This window comes from Macaca mulatta, chromosome 2, assembly GCF_049350105.2.
Source record: "Macaca mulatta isolate MMU2019108-1 chromosome 2, T2T-MMU8v2.0, whole genome shotgun sequence".
NCBI lineage: Eukaryota > Metazoa > Chordata > Mammalia > Primates > Cercopithecidae > Macaca > Macaca mulatta.
This window is the reverse complement of record NC_133407.1, coordinates 3,979,343-3,998,581: the sequence shown is the minus strand read 5'-3', so window position 1 is coordinate 3,998,581 and position 19,239 is coordinate 3,979,343. Positions and strand designations below refer to the sequence as shown.

Sequence of the window (19,239 nt, the reverse complement as noted above, 5' to 3'; positions counted from 1 at the left end):
GGACTTGGAAATAAGAAAGAAGAGAGTGAGGTCTGAGTGCGACAGGACCAAGCCTCTCAGGCTGGGGTGAGGATGGCACACTTTGGGTGCAGTGAGGAGGCTGGCCTGCCTGGAGTGGGGTTTGTGTCGAGAGACCGCGGGAGATGCTGCTGGGAGCATGTGGAGAAGGGCTTCCAATATCAGGGCAAGGAACATTGTGGTAGATCGTGTTTTTCAAAGATTGCTGTAACAATATGTCCATCCTACATTCTCTTCTTAAAATGTGATCCTGCTACTCCTCCCACTGAGGGCTGGGGTCTATCTGCCTCTCTCTTGAACACAGGCACAACTTTGCTACTGCGTTGATCAACAGAATACGGGGGAAGTGACATTGTGTGAATTACAAGGTCAGGTCATACAAATTCTGTGCACTTCCTTTTTTTCTCTCTTGGGACATTTTCTCTTGGAACCCAGTCTCCACACTCTGAAGAGGCCCACACTAGCCCACATTGAGAGATTACACGCAGAGGCCAGGTATAGGTGATCTGGCAATAGTCACTTGAAGATCAGAATTAATCACGAGACATGTAAGTGAAGATAACACCAGCTACTGGCAGCCCCCAGCAGTTGAGTACACCCCCAGTCTTATGTCTTCCCACATGAGGCCCCAGGTTTGGTGGAACGGCAATAAACCATCCCTGCCGAGTCCTGTTTAAACGCCTAACCCTCAGCATTGGCAAGATAAGGGCTGATTGATGCCACTCCCCAGAGATTGTCTCATGGGGTGATGTGTTAAACAGGGAGAGAAACTGGAAGGAACATGCACTTCAGTGGGAGGCATTAAAGAGAGGAGCACACTCCGAGCCATGCCAGGAACCCATAGCACAGGGCACCCTGAGCTGCCGGCCTCGGTGACAGTCACGGCAGTCATCTGTGCTCCTCCAGTCGTGGTAATTCTCGGAAGGTTTTCATGGATAAACATGGGGCAGGTGGTGCAGAGATTGCTTGCCATCTCTCTTTACAAATGAAGAAATTGAGACTCAGTGAGAGTAAGTGGTTAGCTAAAGTCCCTACGGTGGGTGAGTGGACCAAGCCAGCATCTCCCACACCCAGCAAAGCACCATCTAATTCCACCTATTACTCTGGCCTTAGTACCCTCCCTGTCTCCTGCCCTTCCCTGACAGATGAAGAAACTCTGGCCAGAGAACCTCCGTGCCTTGTTCAAGTTCCCTAAAACAAGCAAACAACATCCAGTGACTGCTGGGCACCGTGCCGCTTGCAGGGACATGAGTTTCTCTGGTTGACTACAGTGATCCTGGTGTCCACTATGAATATTGTGATGTCATAGCTTGTCTAGACTAACTCCTCATTATAGGCAAGCCAGAGCCTACCCATTTTTTAAGGTCCATCCACCTGCTACCTCCTCAATAAAGCCTTCCCTGATGTCTCCATCACTAACAATCAGTCACCCTCTCCGTGAGCTCCAATAACACTTTGTCCGTAACTCTACCGTAGTATATTATATGGAAGTATCTCTACTTACATATCCAGTGATTAGTGCTGGCTGTCAACTGGTCCTTTAGCTGGGCTGTTGCCAAGACACATACAATGACCTCTCCATGTAGCTCTCCACATTAGCGTTAATTGATAAGTGCTAATGAACTAGAAACGTACCTGCAGGTCCAACAACCAACTGGAGAATCTGAGTATGTAGAAGGGGAGAAGCAGTGCTCATGTGTGTGTCTGGGGGCAGGGAGAGAGGGAGGAGAGTTTGAGTTAAAATGACGTGACTTTTCATTTCCCTCGGCAACCCCGAGAGTCTGGGTTTTCTTCTGGAATGTTTTGCATGACCCACCCTGGTAGCAGCTCTCTGCCAGTACGTCCTGACAGAAATCTGACAATTAGGGCCAAGGTAACCAGAAACAGAGCTGGAAGGGCTGCCCAGGGCAGGCAAATGGAGCCTGGGCAGTGTGGTCTGCTCCATGCTAAGTCAGGGATGTGTGCAGGCCTGGCTAGAACCCTTGTGACTGCAGTATATTTAGGATGATCGACAGAGGCTGAGCCGGCCTGTGTCCCAGCCAGAGGTGGGCTGGGAACCAGAACGCTGGGGCAGATCTCAGGCCGGCCACTTTCTCCAGCTCAGTAAGCCTTTTTTCTTTTTCTTTTTTTTTTTAAATTTTAGATGGAGTGTTGCTCTGTCGCCCAGGCTAGAGTGCAGTGGTGCGATCTCAGCTCACTGCGACCTCTGCCTCCTGGGTTCTAGCGATTCTCCTGCCTCAGCCTCCCGAATAGCTGGGACTACAGGTGCATGTCACTGCGCCCGGCTAATTTTTGTATTTTTAGTAGAGACGGGGTTTCACCATGTTGGTCAGGCTGGTCTCGAACTCCTGACCTCGTGATCCACCCACCTCGGCCTCCCAAAGTGCTAGGATTACAGGCGTGAGCCACCGCGCCCGGCAAGCCTCTACCACATACTGTCACAGGTGTGGGCCCAGCAGTGCGCAAGTAAGACCCAGCTCCTCCATATGAGGAGGAGCTTGGAAACTTACATTACCTCTCTTGGGCTTACTTGCCCGTCACTTGGAAACTTACATTGCCTCTCTTGGGCTTACTTTTCCTGTCTGTGAGAATTGGGTACCTGTGAGGCATTTAGCGTGGTGGACACATGGCCACGCCATGCATTCTGGCTGAGAGCAAGTGTTCTCAGCCATTCCCCTCAGACCCTAACTCCACAGACCTCCCTTTCTCAGCAGGGTGACTAACAGACCATCAGAGAGGCAGGAAATTGGAGAATTGCTACGACAATCACCTAGCCTGGCTGGCAGCCTTGAAAGAACAACCGAGTGAGCCTCCAGAATTAAGGAATTAGGAAGAAAAGCAGCCCTGACTTCAGAGGGTGATGGAAAGTTTGCAGTGGATGAGAACATTGAGCTGAGAGAGGGAAGGGAATAAGCAATCTTAATTAGTTGGTTTCCTTCCTAAAGTCCTCTTCTGGTGGTTTGTTCCTCAGGAGGTCCAAAGCACTTGCCAGCTCCCTCTGAGGTGGCTTCTCCCCTGCCCCTGTGATGATCATTGGTCCAATGAGGGTGATGGGGACGTGCTGCTCAGGCAGAGCAGACAGGCTCCGTGGGGCGGCGGGGAGAGCACTGGACAGGCCAGTGGAGTCGGGTGGCTGCGTTCGAGGCCCATCTCTGGATAAGTTGCTTTCTCTGAGGCTCAGCTTTCTCATTGTGTCTGTAACGTGAGAGGTCGGCCTGTGGTCGCACAGACCCTGCTCCCTTCCTACCTCACTATTCCTTTGCATCTGCAGCTCCCCTCTCCCCACCCACCAGTTCTTACTGCGCATGCTCACCCCTGCTTCCGTTCCGGGTTCTCCTCTCCTCCCTCATCCAAAACGGTGCCCACTGCAAGTCACTCCTTCTCCATCTCTGACTGCAACTGGCCCTTGCTCGTCAAAAATCCTTCTTCCTCCAGCTCTCGGCAAGCCCTCCCTCCTATTCTCCTGAACAGACAGATGCCACACATGTTACTTCAGTGCAGCCCTCTCAGCTCTAACGACTCATGAGACACCCCAGGCTCTGTTTAACCCTGAAAGCTCGATTCTCCCGAAGCCAACGGAATCCAGTATCTTTTCAAAGCTCCCTGAGGGATTCGAATGCGCTCCCAGGGCTGAGAACTAAGGTGGCCCACACCTCTGTGCCATGTGGATTAACCTCCTCCCTTTATAAAAACAAAGTCAAGGCCCTTCAAAAGCCTTTTTTTTTTTTTTTTTTTTTTTTTTTTTTTTTTTAGACAGTCTCAGTCTGTCGCCCATGCTGGAGTGCAGTGGCTCCATCTCGGCTCATTGCAACTGCCTGGGTTCAGCTGATTCTCCTGCTTCAGCCTCCTGAGTAGCTGGGATTACAGGCATGTGCCACCACGCCCAGCTAATTTTTATATTTTTAGTAGAGGCGTCGTTTCACCATGCTGGCCAGCCTGGTCTTGAACTTCTGATCTCAAGTGATCCACCTGCCTCAGCCTCCCAAAGTGCTGGGATTACAGGCGTGAGCCACTGCATTGGGGCCAAAAGCCATTCTTAATGACATCTCCCGCGTTTGGTTGACTTTTGTCTTTTTTTCTTTCCTTTGTTTAAAAAGCTTTTGGCCATCAAGCCCTGGAAGTTCGTGACACTCCTCAGTCAGCTCACAGCACGTTCTCACCATTGGTCCCTGCACGTCCCCTCTTTTCTTGTACTAAAGGTGATTATCCCCAGGCCCGAATCCTATTCTTTTTTTTTTTTTTTTTAAACCCATAGACCATCATTTTGACATGTTTATCTTTTTGTTTGAACATGTTCTTGCAAAGCGTGTTCTTCTGTGTATATGGACTTTTACGTGTGGAAATGAAATGCCCTATGGTCCCGCCAGTGACTTGGTTTCCTGGTGTTCCATACTTTCGTCTTCCACACGCCCTATGGTCCCCACCAGTGACTTGGTTTCCTGGTGTTCCATACTTTCGTCTTCCACACGCCCTGTGGTCCCCGCCAGTGGCTTGGTTTCCTGGTGTTCCATACTTTCGTCTTCCACACGCCCTGTGGTCCCCGCCAGTGACTTGGTTTCCTGGTGTTCCATACATTCCTCTTCCACACGCCCTATGGTCCCCGCCAGTGACTTGGTTTCCTGGTGTTCCATACGTTCATCTTCCACACGCCCTGTGGTCCCCGCCAGTGGCTTGGTTTCCTGGTGTTCCATACGTTCATCTTCTTTAAAGACCATGCCCTGAGCTCACCATTCCTCTTTCTGAGAGAGCTGAGGCAGTTCTTCCGTCTGGGGAGCAACCGTTGTTCCAGGCTCAAAAATACCACAGCAAGTCAGAGAGACACACGTAAGTATAGGATTCTAGGACCTTGACCCTCCACCGCAAACAGGCACTCACCTCTGCATGCTGGGAAATGGTGGTCTGTGTGTCAGCCAGATAAACACGTAAGTTCAGGGGCATCTGACAAACAACTGTCCCCACCCATCTTGTTTTGTTGGTCCCATTTTCAGCACTGCTGATGTGGCTTCCTGAGTTCCTGGCCACTTGAAAAAACAAAGAGCAGCAGCCTCGACGCCCGCAGGACCCTGTGCAGGCAGCACTGGGCAGCTGTCCGTCAGCACCCCTGTGCACACAGCGAGCAGGCAGCAGGCCAGCACCCTGGTCGGCTGGTACCGACGCCCTCCATCTGTCTGTCTGTCCCTAGGGCTGGGTGGACAGGGAAATCTCTTTACAGGGCCAACAGCGGAGCCTGGTGCTGAGACCATCTGACCCGATCTTGAAAGGACTGCATTCTCCTGCCACTCTCTGGCAGATTCCAGCTTGGGGACTGTTTTCTGGAGCTAGCTGTCTCATGAACCCCAGCACGCTGGCTGGGAGATCTAGCCGGGTCAGTTTTATGGCCAAGAGAGAAATCGGTTACTGTCTCAAGCTGGAGCAAATGGATTACTTTAGTCAGTCTGTGCAAAGCTAAAATCAAAATGTTTCTGTTTTTGGTTTGGGAGTGATGCATCTGGGCAGAGGGGTGGTGTGTTAGACTCAGTCCATGCCCCTCATTTTGCAGGGCTGAGACTGAGGCCAAAGGGACTTGCTCAGGGTCACAGAGTTGCAGAAGAATCCCCAGTCACACTCAGCTGTCCTGAACCCCAGGCTGTCCTTTCAGTGCCCCAGCCTTTGTTCCAGGTTTCATCCCCCACAGGGCTGCCTGTCCTCATCAGTGCACAATAACCCGGGCTCTGCAGGAGGGGCCGCCTTCTCTTTCATGCTGTGCTGTTGAGCGTAGACCACAGAACATGGGATACCTTGCCCTGAGTTTCTGTCCAGCTTTGCTGTGTATTTCAATCTTTGAGCTTTAGTTTCCAACTCTGGGGGGAAGGGCTAACAATAGTTATGATACATGCATCAGGAGCTTTGTCATAGCCTTTAACCCAGTGATTTGTCTTCTGGGAAATTCTCCTGTAAAAGTGACTCAAAAAGCTTTATGCTCACAATGTTCGTTGTGCACATAAGAAAAGTAAATCTCCAAAACAGTATTCAAACTCACAAACAGAGCATGATCCCAGCTGGGGGGTGGGGGTGGGGAAAAGAAGGAAGGAGGCCGGGCACGGTGGCTCACGCCTGTAATCCCAGCACATAGGTAGGCTGAGGCGAGTGGATCACCTGAGGTCAGGAGTTCAAGACCAGCCTGGCCAACATGGTGAAACCCTGTCTCTACTAAAAGTACAAAAATTAGCCAGACATGGGGGTGGATGCCTGTCATCCCAGCTACTCGGGAGGCTGAGGCAGGAGAATCGCTTGAACCGGGAGGTGGAGGTTGCAGTGAGCTGAGATTGCACCATTGCACTCCAGCCTGGGCTATAAGAGCAAGACTCTGTCTCAAATTAAAAAAAAAAAAAAAAAGAAGAAGGAAATAAATAAACAATATCCAGGGTTGCTTAGGTGATGGGTTTATAAATAATAGTTTCTTTATTCTTTTACTGTTTCAAAATGTTTTGCAGTGTATATACCATCATGCCTCACTTAACAATGGGAATTTGTTCTGAGAAATGCATGGTTAGGCAATTTTATTGTTGTGTGAACATCGTAGAGTGTACGCGAACTTAGATGGTGTAGCCTGTTACACACCTAGGCTCTACGGTATGGCTTATGGCTCCTAGTATACAAACCTGTACAGCATGTGACTGTACTAAATACTGTAGGCAACTGTTGCATAATGGGAAGCATTTGTGTCTCTAAACATAGAAAAGGTACAGCAAAAATACAGTATAAAAGAAAAAACGTATACCTTGGCAAGGTATAGATTTTAAAATGTGTACATAGTCAGTGCCCTGAACCTATATACCTGTACAGGACATTTACCATGAATGGAGCCTGCAGGATTGGAAGTTGCTCTGGGCGAGTCAATGAGTGAGTGCGGAGTGGATGAGAAGGCCTAGGAGTTGCTGTACATGACTGTAGACTTTATAAACACAAGACACTTTGGGCATACTACATTTACTCAACAATTTTATCTCTTCAAAATAAATTAACCTTAGCTTACTGTAACTTTTTTACTTCATACATGTTTAATTTTTTAAACTTTTTGACTGAGCTTAAAACACAAATGTATTGCACAACTGTATACAAATATTTTCTTTCTTTCTTTTTTTTTAGACAGAGTCTCGCTCTGTCACCCAGGCTGGAGTGCAGTGGCACAATCTTGGCTCACTGCAACCTCCCCCACCTGGGTTCAAGTGATTCTCCTGCCTCAGCCTCCCGAGTAGCTGAGACTACAGATGCATGCCACCACGCCCAGCAAAGTTGTTTTTTTTTTTTTTTTTTTTTTTTTTAATAGTAGAGACGGGGTTTCACCATGTTGTCCAGGCTGGTCTTGAACTCCTGACCTCATGATCCACCCACTTCATACTCCCAAAGTTCTGGGACTACAGGCATGAACCATCGCGCCTGGCCCATATTCCCTTTATATCCTTACTCTATAAACTTTTTCTATTTATTTATTTTTATTTTATAAATGTTTTGTTACAAAGACACAGACACACACATTAGCCTAGGCCTGCACTGGGTCAGAATCATGAATATGACTGCCTTCTACCTCCAAGCCTCATCCTACTGGAAGCTCTTCGTGGGCGGTAACGTGAATGGAGCTCGTGTCTCCTATGATAACAGTGTTTTCCTCTGGAATACCTGCTGAAGGACCTACCTGAGGCTGTTTCACAGTTAACTTAAAAAAAAAATACAAGAAGTGCACTCTAAAATAATGATAAAAGGTGTTGTATAAAAATACTACACAATAGGAATTTTTTGACTCTATTGTAATTTTGTAGGACCACTGTTGTGTACGAGGTCTATCAATGACCAAGGTGTTCCTCTGTGGCACGTGACTGCATGTGACTTTTAAAAGCAGCAAAGCAAGGCTTTGAAATAACTTCAAGCATCAAAAATGAAAGAAGGAAACATTAAAAAATCTAGCCTGTTTTACAGTGTTCTAAGCCAGTGTTTTCAACATCGATTATCAGATTAATTCTCACAGCGGCCCCCAGACTTAGGTATGGACTTGAACTTTGTACGCCACTTACAAATGAGGAGGCGGAGGCGAGGGAAGTGAAGAGACTGTTTCTAGCTGGGAGTGGAGGGGGCCAGCAAGGGACCAGGCTTCTGGCTGTGGTGACGGGGCTGCTGCCATCAACATGCCTACCCCTTAAAGCACAATGTCAAGACTAACCAACGATGGGGCAGGGCGAATTGTTGGGCAGCCTGAGACCTGTATGTGAGTGGGACAGACAGCAGAGGGGGTGCCTGGGGTTCCTGACCCCCCTTCCTCTGGCTAAAGCAGAGAAAGGGCTAGACACAGGCAGCATCCACAGAGAGGCTACCTGGTGCCTGGACTTGCTCCTGTGGCTTTTTCTTTTTTTGAGACGGAGTTTCACTCTTATTGCCCAGACTGGAGAGAAATGGTGCCATCTTGGCTCCACAGGGTCAGAGAGCCTGTCAAAGGTCCTTGGTATTTCAGGCTGCCTTCACTCCCCCTTCTCACTCATTCTGCCCCTTTTTGGAAGCTCAGAGCTCCCCAAGAAAGGAATGCAGGCCTGGGGACTCTGGGTTAAGAAGGCTCAGACGGAAGGCCCAAGCTGTCTCAGGAATTCACACAGAGGCTGGCAGGAGGGAAAAGACAGGCCACTTGGGCTCACAAGGTTGAGGGTCCAGGTATCAGGAAAGGGGAGGGAGCATGCGGCTTTGAACACACGCTTGAGTGGTACCTCAGCATCTCACCCTGCCCAGGTAGCACCGTTTTGCAGTATCGCCTCCAGTCTCTCTGGATAAGGTCTGCATTGCCTGAGCCCCTTGTCAGAGCACCTCCAATGTATGGGCAGTGGCTATGTCATCAGTGCCCTGAAGGATAAGATGTGGCCCTGTGGTGAGTGTGGGAAGACAGCCCTAGCAAGAAGCGAAGAAGGCACAGGCCTTCCCTACACTTGGGTGTCTCACAGGGTCCGTTTGGCTGAAGTGTGAATGAGGAGTGAGTGTTGCAGGGAAGAAACCTCCCCCGGATGCCTGGCAGTGCAGGGTAACGGACAGAGCTCTTGAGGGTGAGATGCACCAGGATCCCTTGCATCATGGGGAACTTATTTAAAAATGCAGATTATGGGCTGTCCTCTGAGATTCTGGTTCAGTCGTCTGGGACGGGGCCTAAGCATCAGTGTTTAAACATGTTCTCCGGATGATGCTGATGCACGTGGTCTCTGGACCACTCTTGCGGATCCCTTGACTAAAAGGTTAGCCTGACTTGCCCACAGCCAGATAGAACTACACAGGCTCCAGAATATGTCCTCGTACCGACACCGTCTCATCTCTGGTCTAGAAGCCCAGTTGAGGCGCCCATATAATCCACAGCAAACAGGCATCTCCTCATTCTCCCAGATGCTACTGAGATGTCTCCCTGGGAGACATGGCCAGGCGTCGTCATGGCCTGCAGGGAGCAGTTGTCGAAGAATCGGGTCAGGTGGGGGTTGGCTGGCATTACCTGTGTTTCTGTGGTGGTCATGGCTGCGGTAGTCCTTGCCATCACCCTGCGGCGGCCAGGCTGTGAGCTGGAGGCCTGCAGCCCCGAGGCCGACATGCTGGATTACCTGCTGGGCCTGGGTCAGACCAGCCGCCGAGGTGCCCTGGAGGTCACCTGGTACCACGCAGCCAACAGCAAGGAAGCCACGACAGCTGCCCCAAACGGCAACATCACCGTCCTGGAGGCTGACGTCAATGTCGAAGGGCTCGGCACAGCCGATGAGACAGGAGTTCCCATCATGGCACACCCCCTGGCTATCCGTAGCTTCAACACACTGGAGCAGTGGCTGGACGGTATGCCAGGCTCTTCCCAGAAGGGCATCAAACTGGACTTCAAGAACATCAAGGCGGTGGGCCCCTCCCTGGACCTCCTGTGGCAGCTGACAGAAGGGGGCAAAGTCTGGCGGCCCACACGGATCAACACTGACATCTTAAAGGGCTCTGACATGCCCATCTCAACTGAGGTCAGTGCCACAGAGTTCCTAGCCCTCATCCAGGAGAAGTATCCCCAGGCCACCCTGTCTCCAGGCTGGACCACCATCTACGTGCCCATGTTCCCAAACAGGATGTACACCCGAGCGATGGTGGAGAAGATGCACGAGCTGGTAGGAGTGGTGCCCCAGAGAGTCACCTTCCCTGTGCTGTCTTCCACGGTGCCAGCCACCTGGCCCCACTCCAGCTGGCTGCTGAGCCAGTCTGAGAGGTACAGCCTGATGCTGTGGCAGGTCGCCTCGGACCCCATGTCGGCAGAGGATCTGCTCTACCTCTAGGACAACACTGCCATCCATCAAGTCTACTATGACATCTTTGAGCCTTTCCTGTTGCAGTTCAAGCAGCTGGCCTCTACTTGGCAAGCTTAGAGAGGATGGCTGTACAGCTGTGACCTACAGAAGGTATTCCTGAATGGCAGCCCCCTCACCTGGGCGATTTGGGGCCCCACAGTGAATGCCACACGGAAGCAAACGTAACACGGGAGGCAGCCTGATCCCTCTTCTCCAGTGGTTCGGGGGTGATGGTCTTGATGCTGCCCCAGGGGTACAGCAACAGTCACCCTCCCAGACACAGAAGGCACGATCCTGCGGAACACTGGCTCGAGGGAACTGTGGCTGAGAACCCCGTGGCCACTGTTTGTGCTCCAAGTGGCAGCATCCTGAGGTTGGAGTCCTGCCTGCAGCAGCTGGCCACACATCCCGGACACTGGGGCGTCCATTTGCAAATAGTGGAGCCTGCAGCCCTGCGGCCGTCCCTGGCCTTGCTGGCATGCCTCTTCAGCTTTGGCCTCTTGCATCAGCCTGTGTGGATGGGGGCCAAAATCTCCCACAGGAGTTTTTCAGTCCCTGGTCACATGGCTGGCAGAGAACTGCTTAGAGCTGTGGCTGAGGTCTTCCCCTGTGAGACTGTGGCACCAGGCTGGCCTGAGGAGGCGCTGGGCAGTGGCTACAAGGAACAGCTGTTCACAGATATGCTAGAGCTGTGCCAGGGGCTCTGGCAACCTGTGCCCTTCCAGATGCAGGCCAGGCCACCGGGCCACAGCACGGCTGGAGCTGTAGCCAGGCTGCTGGCATCCTCCCCCTGGGCCACTGTCACAGTGGAGCGCAGCCCAGCTAGGGGCGACTATGCCTCTGAGAGGACAGTGCTGCTGGGAGCCAGGGCTGTGGACAGGACCCGAATCTACTACAGGTTGCCCCAGCGGTACCACAAGGACTTGCTGGCAGATGTTGGCAAAAACGGAGCACCGAGGGGTGGTGGCCAGTGGACCCAGGGTGGAGGCTGCCCGCGGGGAGGCAAGAAGAAATAAAGGCCTTTGCCTTTCTCCAGGCAAAACAAAACAAAACAAAACAAACAGAAAAGGAAAGGTTAGAAACCGTGGTCTGGATATCTAGCTTATTGTGTGTGGTCAATAGAAGCTTTTTAATAAATGAAAAATGTTTTACTCACCCCTGTCACTCCTTTGCTAGAAAAGACAACTTGGAGCTTCCAAGAGAACAGTCTGTCCCCTGGCTATGTTTCAGAAACGCTCATTCTGCTCAGTCCAGCTGCAGGGAAAAGGATTGTTTCTAGAAGAAAGAGCCTACTTTACACAGCTGTATCCAGGGAAGGCTGAGGGTTGCTCCCCATGGCCCTCTGGTTCTCCCCCTGACTGTTTATGATCAGGCCCATGTGCAGCTTCTGGGATCCCTAACGATGCCTGATATATGGGGAGCTTAAGTGGCTACATTTCAGGCTTCAGATATTAGCAGAGGACTCTTGCGCTGTCTGAAGACGAGCAGTTGATGTATTCCATGTGCTGGAGTCTGCCAGCCCATTAGAATTTAATTAAGCACATTCTTTCCTGACAGCCTTCTGGTGCTCAGGAGCAAGATGCTTTTGGCTTTTGGCTGCAATTGGAACTCATTCTTTCTCCCTTTTTTCCGGAAGCTCTCAGCGTCTCCTCTGCCTTCAGAGAACTCGTGGTGGTGTGCATCAGGGTCACTCCTGGAGATTCTGAGACAGCCGTCTTCCTCTCAGTCGTCCTCCATAGGTGACTCTGAATTGCTCTGAGGCCTAAGAACTGCTGACCTCTGTAGGTTAATGAACCTCAAGCCAATGCCTCCACTCTGGACCTCCCGAGCTTCAGACATTTGCACCTTTCTGTCTTTCGGGCAGCTCCACCTGGAATGTCTAAGAGGCACCTCAAGCTCCAAGTAGATGTCCTATAAGTTTTGGAGTCCTCACCTGCTGTATTCAATTCATTCTATTTATTCCTTCTTCCAAAATGTCTCTCAATTCTCTCACCTCCTAAGGAAAATTCTGCCTTTCGTAAACAAGGTCTAGTCACTGGATGGAGGAGCTGTTTCTCTGATTCACCCGATTTCCCTTTCTCTTGAGAATTTCTCCCTAACCATTGCTCCCATCTCATAAATAACTTATAATAACTTGGGTAGGGGCCTGTGACTTCCCCTGCACACATGCATGCTTCTTCCTTTAGTTTCCTCTAGCACAGCTGAGATGAGGCTGGAAAACCTGACTGGATTTGTCCCACTGGAGACTCAGTGATAAGAGAAGGGAGATCAGCACAGGGCGTACTGTGACACAGGATACCTGGCATTCCCCTGCTTTCCCTTCGAAGCCTGAAGGGCCTGCCTCACCGGAGCTCCCCCTGGCATCCCTATGGTGGGTACTGTCTTGGCACTTGCCAAGTTGAGTGTGTGCCCAGAACAGGTCTTCACCCAGAACAGCTGGAGCAAGGTCCTCTCCCTGCTTCCCTGCTTCATTTCTGCTTCTCGTCAGAGCATCCATCTGGTTCTCAAACGGCTGGTGTTGGATATAACCACTCCCTTCAGAGGAGACCATGCCTATTCCAGGGCCAGGGCTGCATAAGGTTCAGCATTGCAACCAAACCAAAATATGACGTAGTGACCCCAATTGTAATGATGAACTCACATTACAGCCCCTGGCCATGCCATTGCCGCTGCCTTAGTTCCAGGCTTCAGTAGCTCTTGCCAACCGGTAGCAGAAGGCTCCCCTCCCGTTGTTGACCACAGCCAGTCTTCCCACAGTAGCTGGACCCACAATCCTAAAACTACAGAATATCACCGGTTAGCAGTTCTCAAACTATTTGGTCTTAGGATTCTTTCACGCTATAAAAAATTACTGACGAGGTGGGCGGATCACGAGGTCAGGAAATCGAGACCATCCTGGCGAACACAGTGAAACCCCGTCTCTACTAAAAATACAAAAAATTAGCTGGGAACTAATTGGTGGCGCGTGCCTGTAGTCCCAGGTGCTCAGGAGACTGAGGCAGGAGAATCGCTTGAACCTGGAAGGCGGAGGTTGCAGTGAGCCGAGATCACGCCACTGCATTCCAGCCTGGGCGACAGAGCAACACTCTGTCAAAAAAGAAAAAATTACAGAAAACTCCAAGAGTATTTTGTTTATGTGACTTATATCTGTCCTTATTTACTATATAAATTAAAACAGAAATTTAACAAATGTTAACTTACTAATTCACTTAAAAATAGCAATAAACTCATTACATGTCAACAGAAATAACATGTTTTAACTAAAAAGTCATCATATTTCCTAAAACAAGAAACAATTGCTTACAAGAGTGGCATCGTTTTATATCTTTGCAAATCTCTTTAATGCTTGAATCAATAGATTAAGCCAGTGACTTATCGCTGTTCCTGCATCCAATCGGTTGTGCCATGTTGTTTTGGCCAAAGTGTGTGAGAAAAATCTGGCATTACACAGACATGTAGTTGAAAAGGAGAGGAGTATTTTAATATTCTTCTTGACAATTATGGGTTTTGTGTGTTGTTGTTTTGAGATGGAGTCTCGCTGTGTTGCCCAGGCTGGAGTGCAGTGGCACGATCTTGGCTCACTGCAACAACCTCTGCCTCTCGGTCAAGCTATTTCAACTAATTTTTGTATTTTTAATAGAGATGGGGTTTCACCCTGTTGACCAGGCTGGTCTCAAACTCCTGACCTCAAGTGATCCGCTTGCCTCAGTCTCCCAAAAGTGCTGGGATTACAGGCGTGAGCCACCTCGCCGGGCTGGGTGTTTTTTTGTTGTTTTTTTTTTAATACTATACCCAAACTCAAGAAGTGATAGTTTCTTAAAGGTTTGTTACAATATGGAATCTGAAACTATATCAATAAACTTCTTGTACTGTCCCACATTAAAATCCAAACATTTCTCTTGTACTTTGAACGTGTCTTTTACTTGCGTGTAGTTGCCTAACGTCAGACATTGATCATTTGAAAAATATTGGTTCACTGTGTTGTATACATTTTCCAAATGTTGATATTTTTACTCTCCAATATTTAGATAGCACAATTCATTAGTATTACCATTGGAATATCATTGGAAAACTCCTTAAGTATTATTAGGAAGCTGTCAAGCTCACAGTGGTAAACACAAGTTTTCCAAAATTCTGATTCTCACTGGAAAGCTCAGATTTTATTATTGGCAACAAATACCATCAGTTGTTTTCCTTGAAGAAACAGTCTCAGGAGATCCATTTTTGAGAAAACATCTGCCAAAACCCCAGTCTGAATATCCTTAGTTTGTCTGGCAGTCGTTTTTTCTTAAGTAAAAATGTATCTTCTGAAAAAAGTGATTAGTTCACTTAACCAAAGCAGTCACACAAGTCATTTTTCCTGGAGACAATCATTGTACATCGATGTGTGGCGGAAGTGGTACTTCTAGTGGTACTTACCAGTCCACACAGAATGTTGAAACAAGGTGTTACGCAAGGGTTGAGATTTCATAACGTCAATAACTTCTACTCTTTCATCATAGACAAGCTTACGTGTGGCTTTTAAAAAAATTTATCTTTTGCTGTGAGTGTGTGGTAGTGGAGAATATGACGGCTGTCAGTACAGTGTAGTGTCACTATCTTGATCTGTGCTGAGGGGGCAGTCGTTTTACTCCCTGTTGCTTATGCACCATTATTACAAGCGGCAGCACAGGGAGAAAAGGCAAATAACACCTTCATATCATTACGAAAAGCTTGGCTTCATGGAACCCCCACCACAGGGTCCTCTTGGGAATCCCAGGGATCCAGAGCGCACATTTTGAGAGTTTTCTATGTTTCCCCACTTCCAATAGGCTAAAAAAGGCTGGACCAGTGGTGGCATTTCATGAACCCCAATCTTCTTCCTATTCTTCTGCCAGCGCTGTCCATAAAAATGTGACTTGTAAGGAAGAGTAGCTGGGAGCCTGAGTCCTGTCTGTGGGGGAGAACTTCAAGAGCTGCCAGCAAGCCCAGCTGTAATTGAAACATCTCAGGGAGGCTGCTGGGGGACGGGGGTTGACATCAGTCAGGCGGCACTCAGCCCCGGGGCACCCAAGACTTCAGCAGTTTTTTGGAAAGTCTGGTGTGTGCTTTGCTGGAATCCAGAGGCTGTGGGAGGCGCCAGTTCCAGCAATGACCTCATTACAACTGAGTGATTGAACAAGGCAGGCACCTTTCAAGGAAATCATCAGGTTCGCATGACTGTCAGTCAAGGTGCACAGCAGCACTCTGTAGCAGGTGGGAAGGGAGTGTGATTTGGCTTCTGCAGAAGGGGAAATGACATTTACAGAGGAAACGTGAATTGGCGACAGTCGTGGAGGGAACTGGCTTCTCAGATCTATAGATTCAGAGACTTTTAGGGCTACAAGAGAACTTAGATGTCAACCAGACAAACTGAGTTGGAAGGAGTGGGAAGATTGCTCAGGACTCCAGCAGAGCTGCTTTGGCACATAAGTCAGCCAGACAGCCCAGCCGGTTCCAGTCCCACCTCAGCAAGTTGGCATTGTACCCCTCTTTCTCCCATCTCCCAGCGGGGCAGCCTCCTATAAAGGAGGCCAACTACTCCATATATCTTTGGTCTGGTGACACTTTCAGAGTGAGGTTGGCCAGAAGACTCCCAAGTCATAGAGAATTAATCAGGCGGGACACAGAGTTTTTAATCCCCATTTTACAGACGTGGAAAGTGAGCCCCAGAGAGAATACATGACTTGCCAAGATCACATTGGTAAGTGGCAGAGGAGGAACTTGAACTCAGGTCTTGAGGCTTATGGTTCCATTGAGATGCTGTGGTGTAGAGAGGAGAGTACAGGATCTGAAGACAGAAAAGCGGGATTTTTAGTTCCTTTGATATTTAACAGTTGGGTGACTTTTGGTTGAGCCATTTTATTTCTCTGAATCTCGGTTTCCTCATTTACAAAATGACATAATATACATCATCTATCCTAAGCTCATTCACAGGGTTGTTTTAGAGCATCAAATTATGTGGTTTTTATAAATATGCCTTATATACTGTGAATCTCTTTAATAAGTTTGAGGGGGCTCACACGCCCACTTAATGGACCATTCTTTTGCCCGCAAGGATGATCTAGACCCTTGGACTGACACTGCCTTCCTTAACTAAGGCCCTAAGAATCCCAGCATTTGGAAAATGTGAATCAAGAGATCCCAGAGGCTGCAAGCAGGGCGTGGTAATGGATGGGAATGGAAACTGTTATTTATACCAGCTCCCTTCACTTTTCAGGAGATCTGGGGTGATAAGGATGGCTCTGGGTGTGATGTTCCCAGTGTGGCTTTGGTGCAAGACTCCACAATTCTTTGTCCCCCGGCTTTTGCACCACTCCAAGCTGTGACACTCTGACTGCCATTCAAGCAGCACCATTGTGCACTATCCTGCCTCGCAAAGTGGTCAGACACATGTTTTCAAGGGCCCTCTAAGGAAGGAAACTGAGGTGCTGGTATTTGAATGTGGTTTTCAGATACTTTCAAAGAGCATTCTAATGGCTGCTTCACTCTGCTTTCACCAAGGCAGTGCCGTGTCTTAGGGAGAGGCCATCTAGGATTAGCAGTTAGGAGCCTGAGCTCTGAAGCCAGATGGCTTGAGCTGGAATCATTCTTTCTACTTCTCTCTGTGCCCCCTATTTCTTACCCTTAAAGTGGGGTTGATCACAGCACCTACCTGATAGCATTCTTGTGGCAAATCAGTGAATTTGAATGTATATGAAAACAGGACCGGCTGGGTGCGGTGGCTCACGCCTGTAATCCCAGCACTTTGGGAGGCCAAGGCAGGTGGATCACCTGAGGTCAGGAGTCTGAGACCAGCCGGGCCAACGTAGTGAAAACCTGTCTCTATTAAAAATACAGAAATTAGCCTGGAGTGGTGGTGCGCGCCTGTAATCCCAAGTACTCGGGAGGCTGAGCCACGAGAATCACTTGAACCCGGAAGGTGGAGGTTGCAGGGAGCCTAGATTGAGCCACTGTACTGCAGGTAGGGGTGACAGAACCAAACTCATCTGTCAATGGGCTCCAAGGATAGGGACCAGCAGGGGACTTAATGGCCCTGGAGACAGAAAGGGCAGGAGGTCAGGGGTCAGGGCTTCGGGAGCAGCCAAGGGGCACTGGGAGGAAAGAGACTGCAGACTGAAAGGCGACTCATCACGGGACAAAGACTTACTGTGATTACTGATAATGTGCAGCAGGCACTGTTGGGAACTGGGTAGCCTAAGATGAAGACAGCAGGGCGTCTGGTCCAGGGACCCCCCACACGGAGGTGGCTGTGTTGGCAATAGTGGTGTCACAGCAGGTTAGTGCAGACAGCAAAACAGGCCACAGAAGTGTGCACTGGTCTGCGGTGACTCCAAGGAGGACATGATCCCCCTTGTCTGGGAGGTAAGGACAGCAGGCAGCCCACCAGTAGCTGGGAGTGGCGATGTGAGAAGCTGCCGGGCTGGCTTCCTGCAGGTCGGCTCTTAGAGTCGGGCCTTTTTGGCCAATTAAAGGGTCTAACCTCTCCCTTAAAAAGTCCTTAAAAAGAACTTTCTCCATGAATTCTCAGTCCTGCGCTCACCCAGCCTCTGCCACCTCTTTTGCTGTTGGGTGGCTGTGGTCGTCACAGGTTTGCTTCGTTTTAGAGACCGAGTCAGCCTTCTGGACTTCCCACTTGCTGGGTGAAAAACCAGTAACAAGTGAGAGCCGCGCTCCTCAGGCCCCACCCCTTGTGCATGATTGATTTCTAAGCAGGGGAAGCGCGGCAGCCCCGGGTTAGACACGAGTCTGTTTGCTTGCAGATCTGCACACACTGTCTCCAGCTTCTTTTGTGGCTCGTTAGAAGCCCCAGCTTTCTAACTTATTAACCACAGCTCTTCCCGCTGTAGGACTGCAGGTGGGACAGTGCTCTTCCCAGGCTCACGGCAACACTCAGTAGCTGCTTTGAAGGAACAGAAGGTTGCCACATGCCGGTCTGTCCTTGGGTCACTTCAGGGTTCCAATCACCGCTGGTTCAGGGCTTCTTTGATTCTTTGTTTTCTTTAGTTTTCATTCTCTCCTCTTCAGAACAAGAGTAGATGGTTCAGCGTATGCAAATATCACAGTTCCAGGTAACTTGAGGAGAGCAGTTTGGATTTAGGTATTCATTTTTACTTTTATATGACCATAGATATAATCTGTTTATGCAAATAAGACTTACTATTGTATTATAAGAGCAATAACCATGCACTGCTTCAAATGACATCATTTACAGTTTTATTTTTGCAATAAGAACATGTTTTGGCAACAGCATCAATGCTACTTTTTGAGAGGTATTTTCTAATTTCTAATGTTGATGGGGTCAAAGACTTGCTACGAGTACACAGGTCACATACACCACCTCATGCAAAGCAGGAAGGAAATAAATCAAGGAATGAGAACAAGCACCAATGCCATTTTTTTTTTTTTTTTTGGAGACAGAGTCTCACTCTGTCGCCCAGGCTGGAGTGCAGTGGTGAAATCTCGGCTCACTGCAACCTCCGCCTCCCAGATTCAAGTGATTCTCCTGCCTCAGCTTCCCAAGAAGCTGGGACTACAGGCGCGTGCTACCATGCCCGGCTAATTTTTGTATTTTTAATAGAGAGGCGGTTTCATCATGTTGGCCAGGATAGTCTCAATCTCCTGACCTCATGATCCGCCTGATCTCGTGACCTCCTGACCTCGTGATCTGCCTGCCTTGGCCTCCCAAAGTGCTGGGGTTACAGGCATGAGCCACCGCCCCCGGCCGAGCCAACACCATTCTGCCCGGTTGTCAGTTAAGACTTTCACTCTTAAGCAGAGTAAAGGGCAAAACCTAAATGATTTTTCTCACAGTTGTACTCCGATCGTCTGTGGAAACCACAGGAAAAAGTCATCGGTTCTGATGAAAGGTTAGAAAAGCTTTTGA

At 49.3% G+C, this 19,239-nt stretch overlaps 1 protein-coding gene and 1 long non-coding RNA gene across 2 annotated transcripts in view; both read left to right on the top strand.

Moving 5' to 3' along the window:
* LOC144338969 (uncharacterized) overlaps positions 1 to 19,239 on the top strand; it is a 186,832-nt gene that overhangs the window by 79,834 nt on the left and 87,759 nt on the right. The window lies entirely within an intron of this gene.
* LOC100426071 (protein FAM151A-like) lies at positions 9,322 to 11,395 on the top strand. The gene is given in 4 exon segments (XM_015132546.3): positions 9,322 to 10,402; positions 10,512 to 10,579; positions 10,582 to 10,641; positions 10,644 to 11,395. Coding segments are annotated over 4 exon segments (1,815 nt in total). The 5' UTR covers positions 9,322 to 9,422; the 3' UTR covers positions 11,351 to 11,395.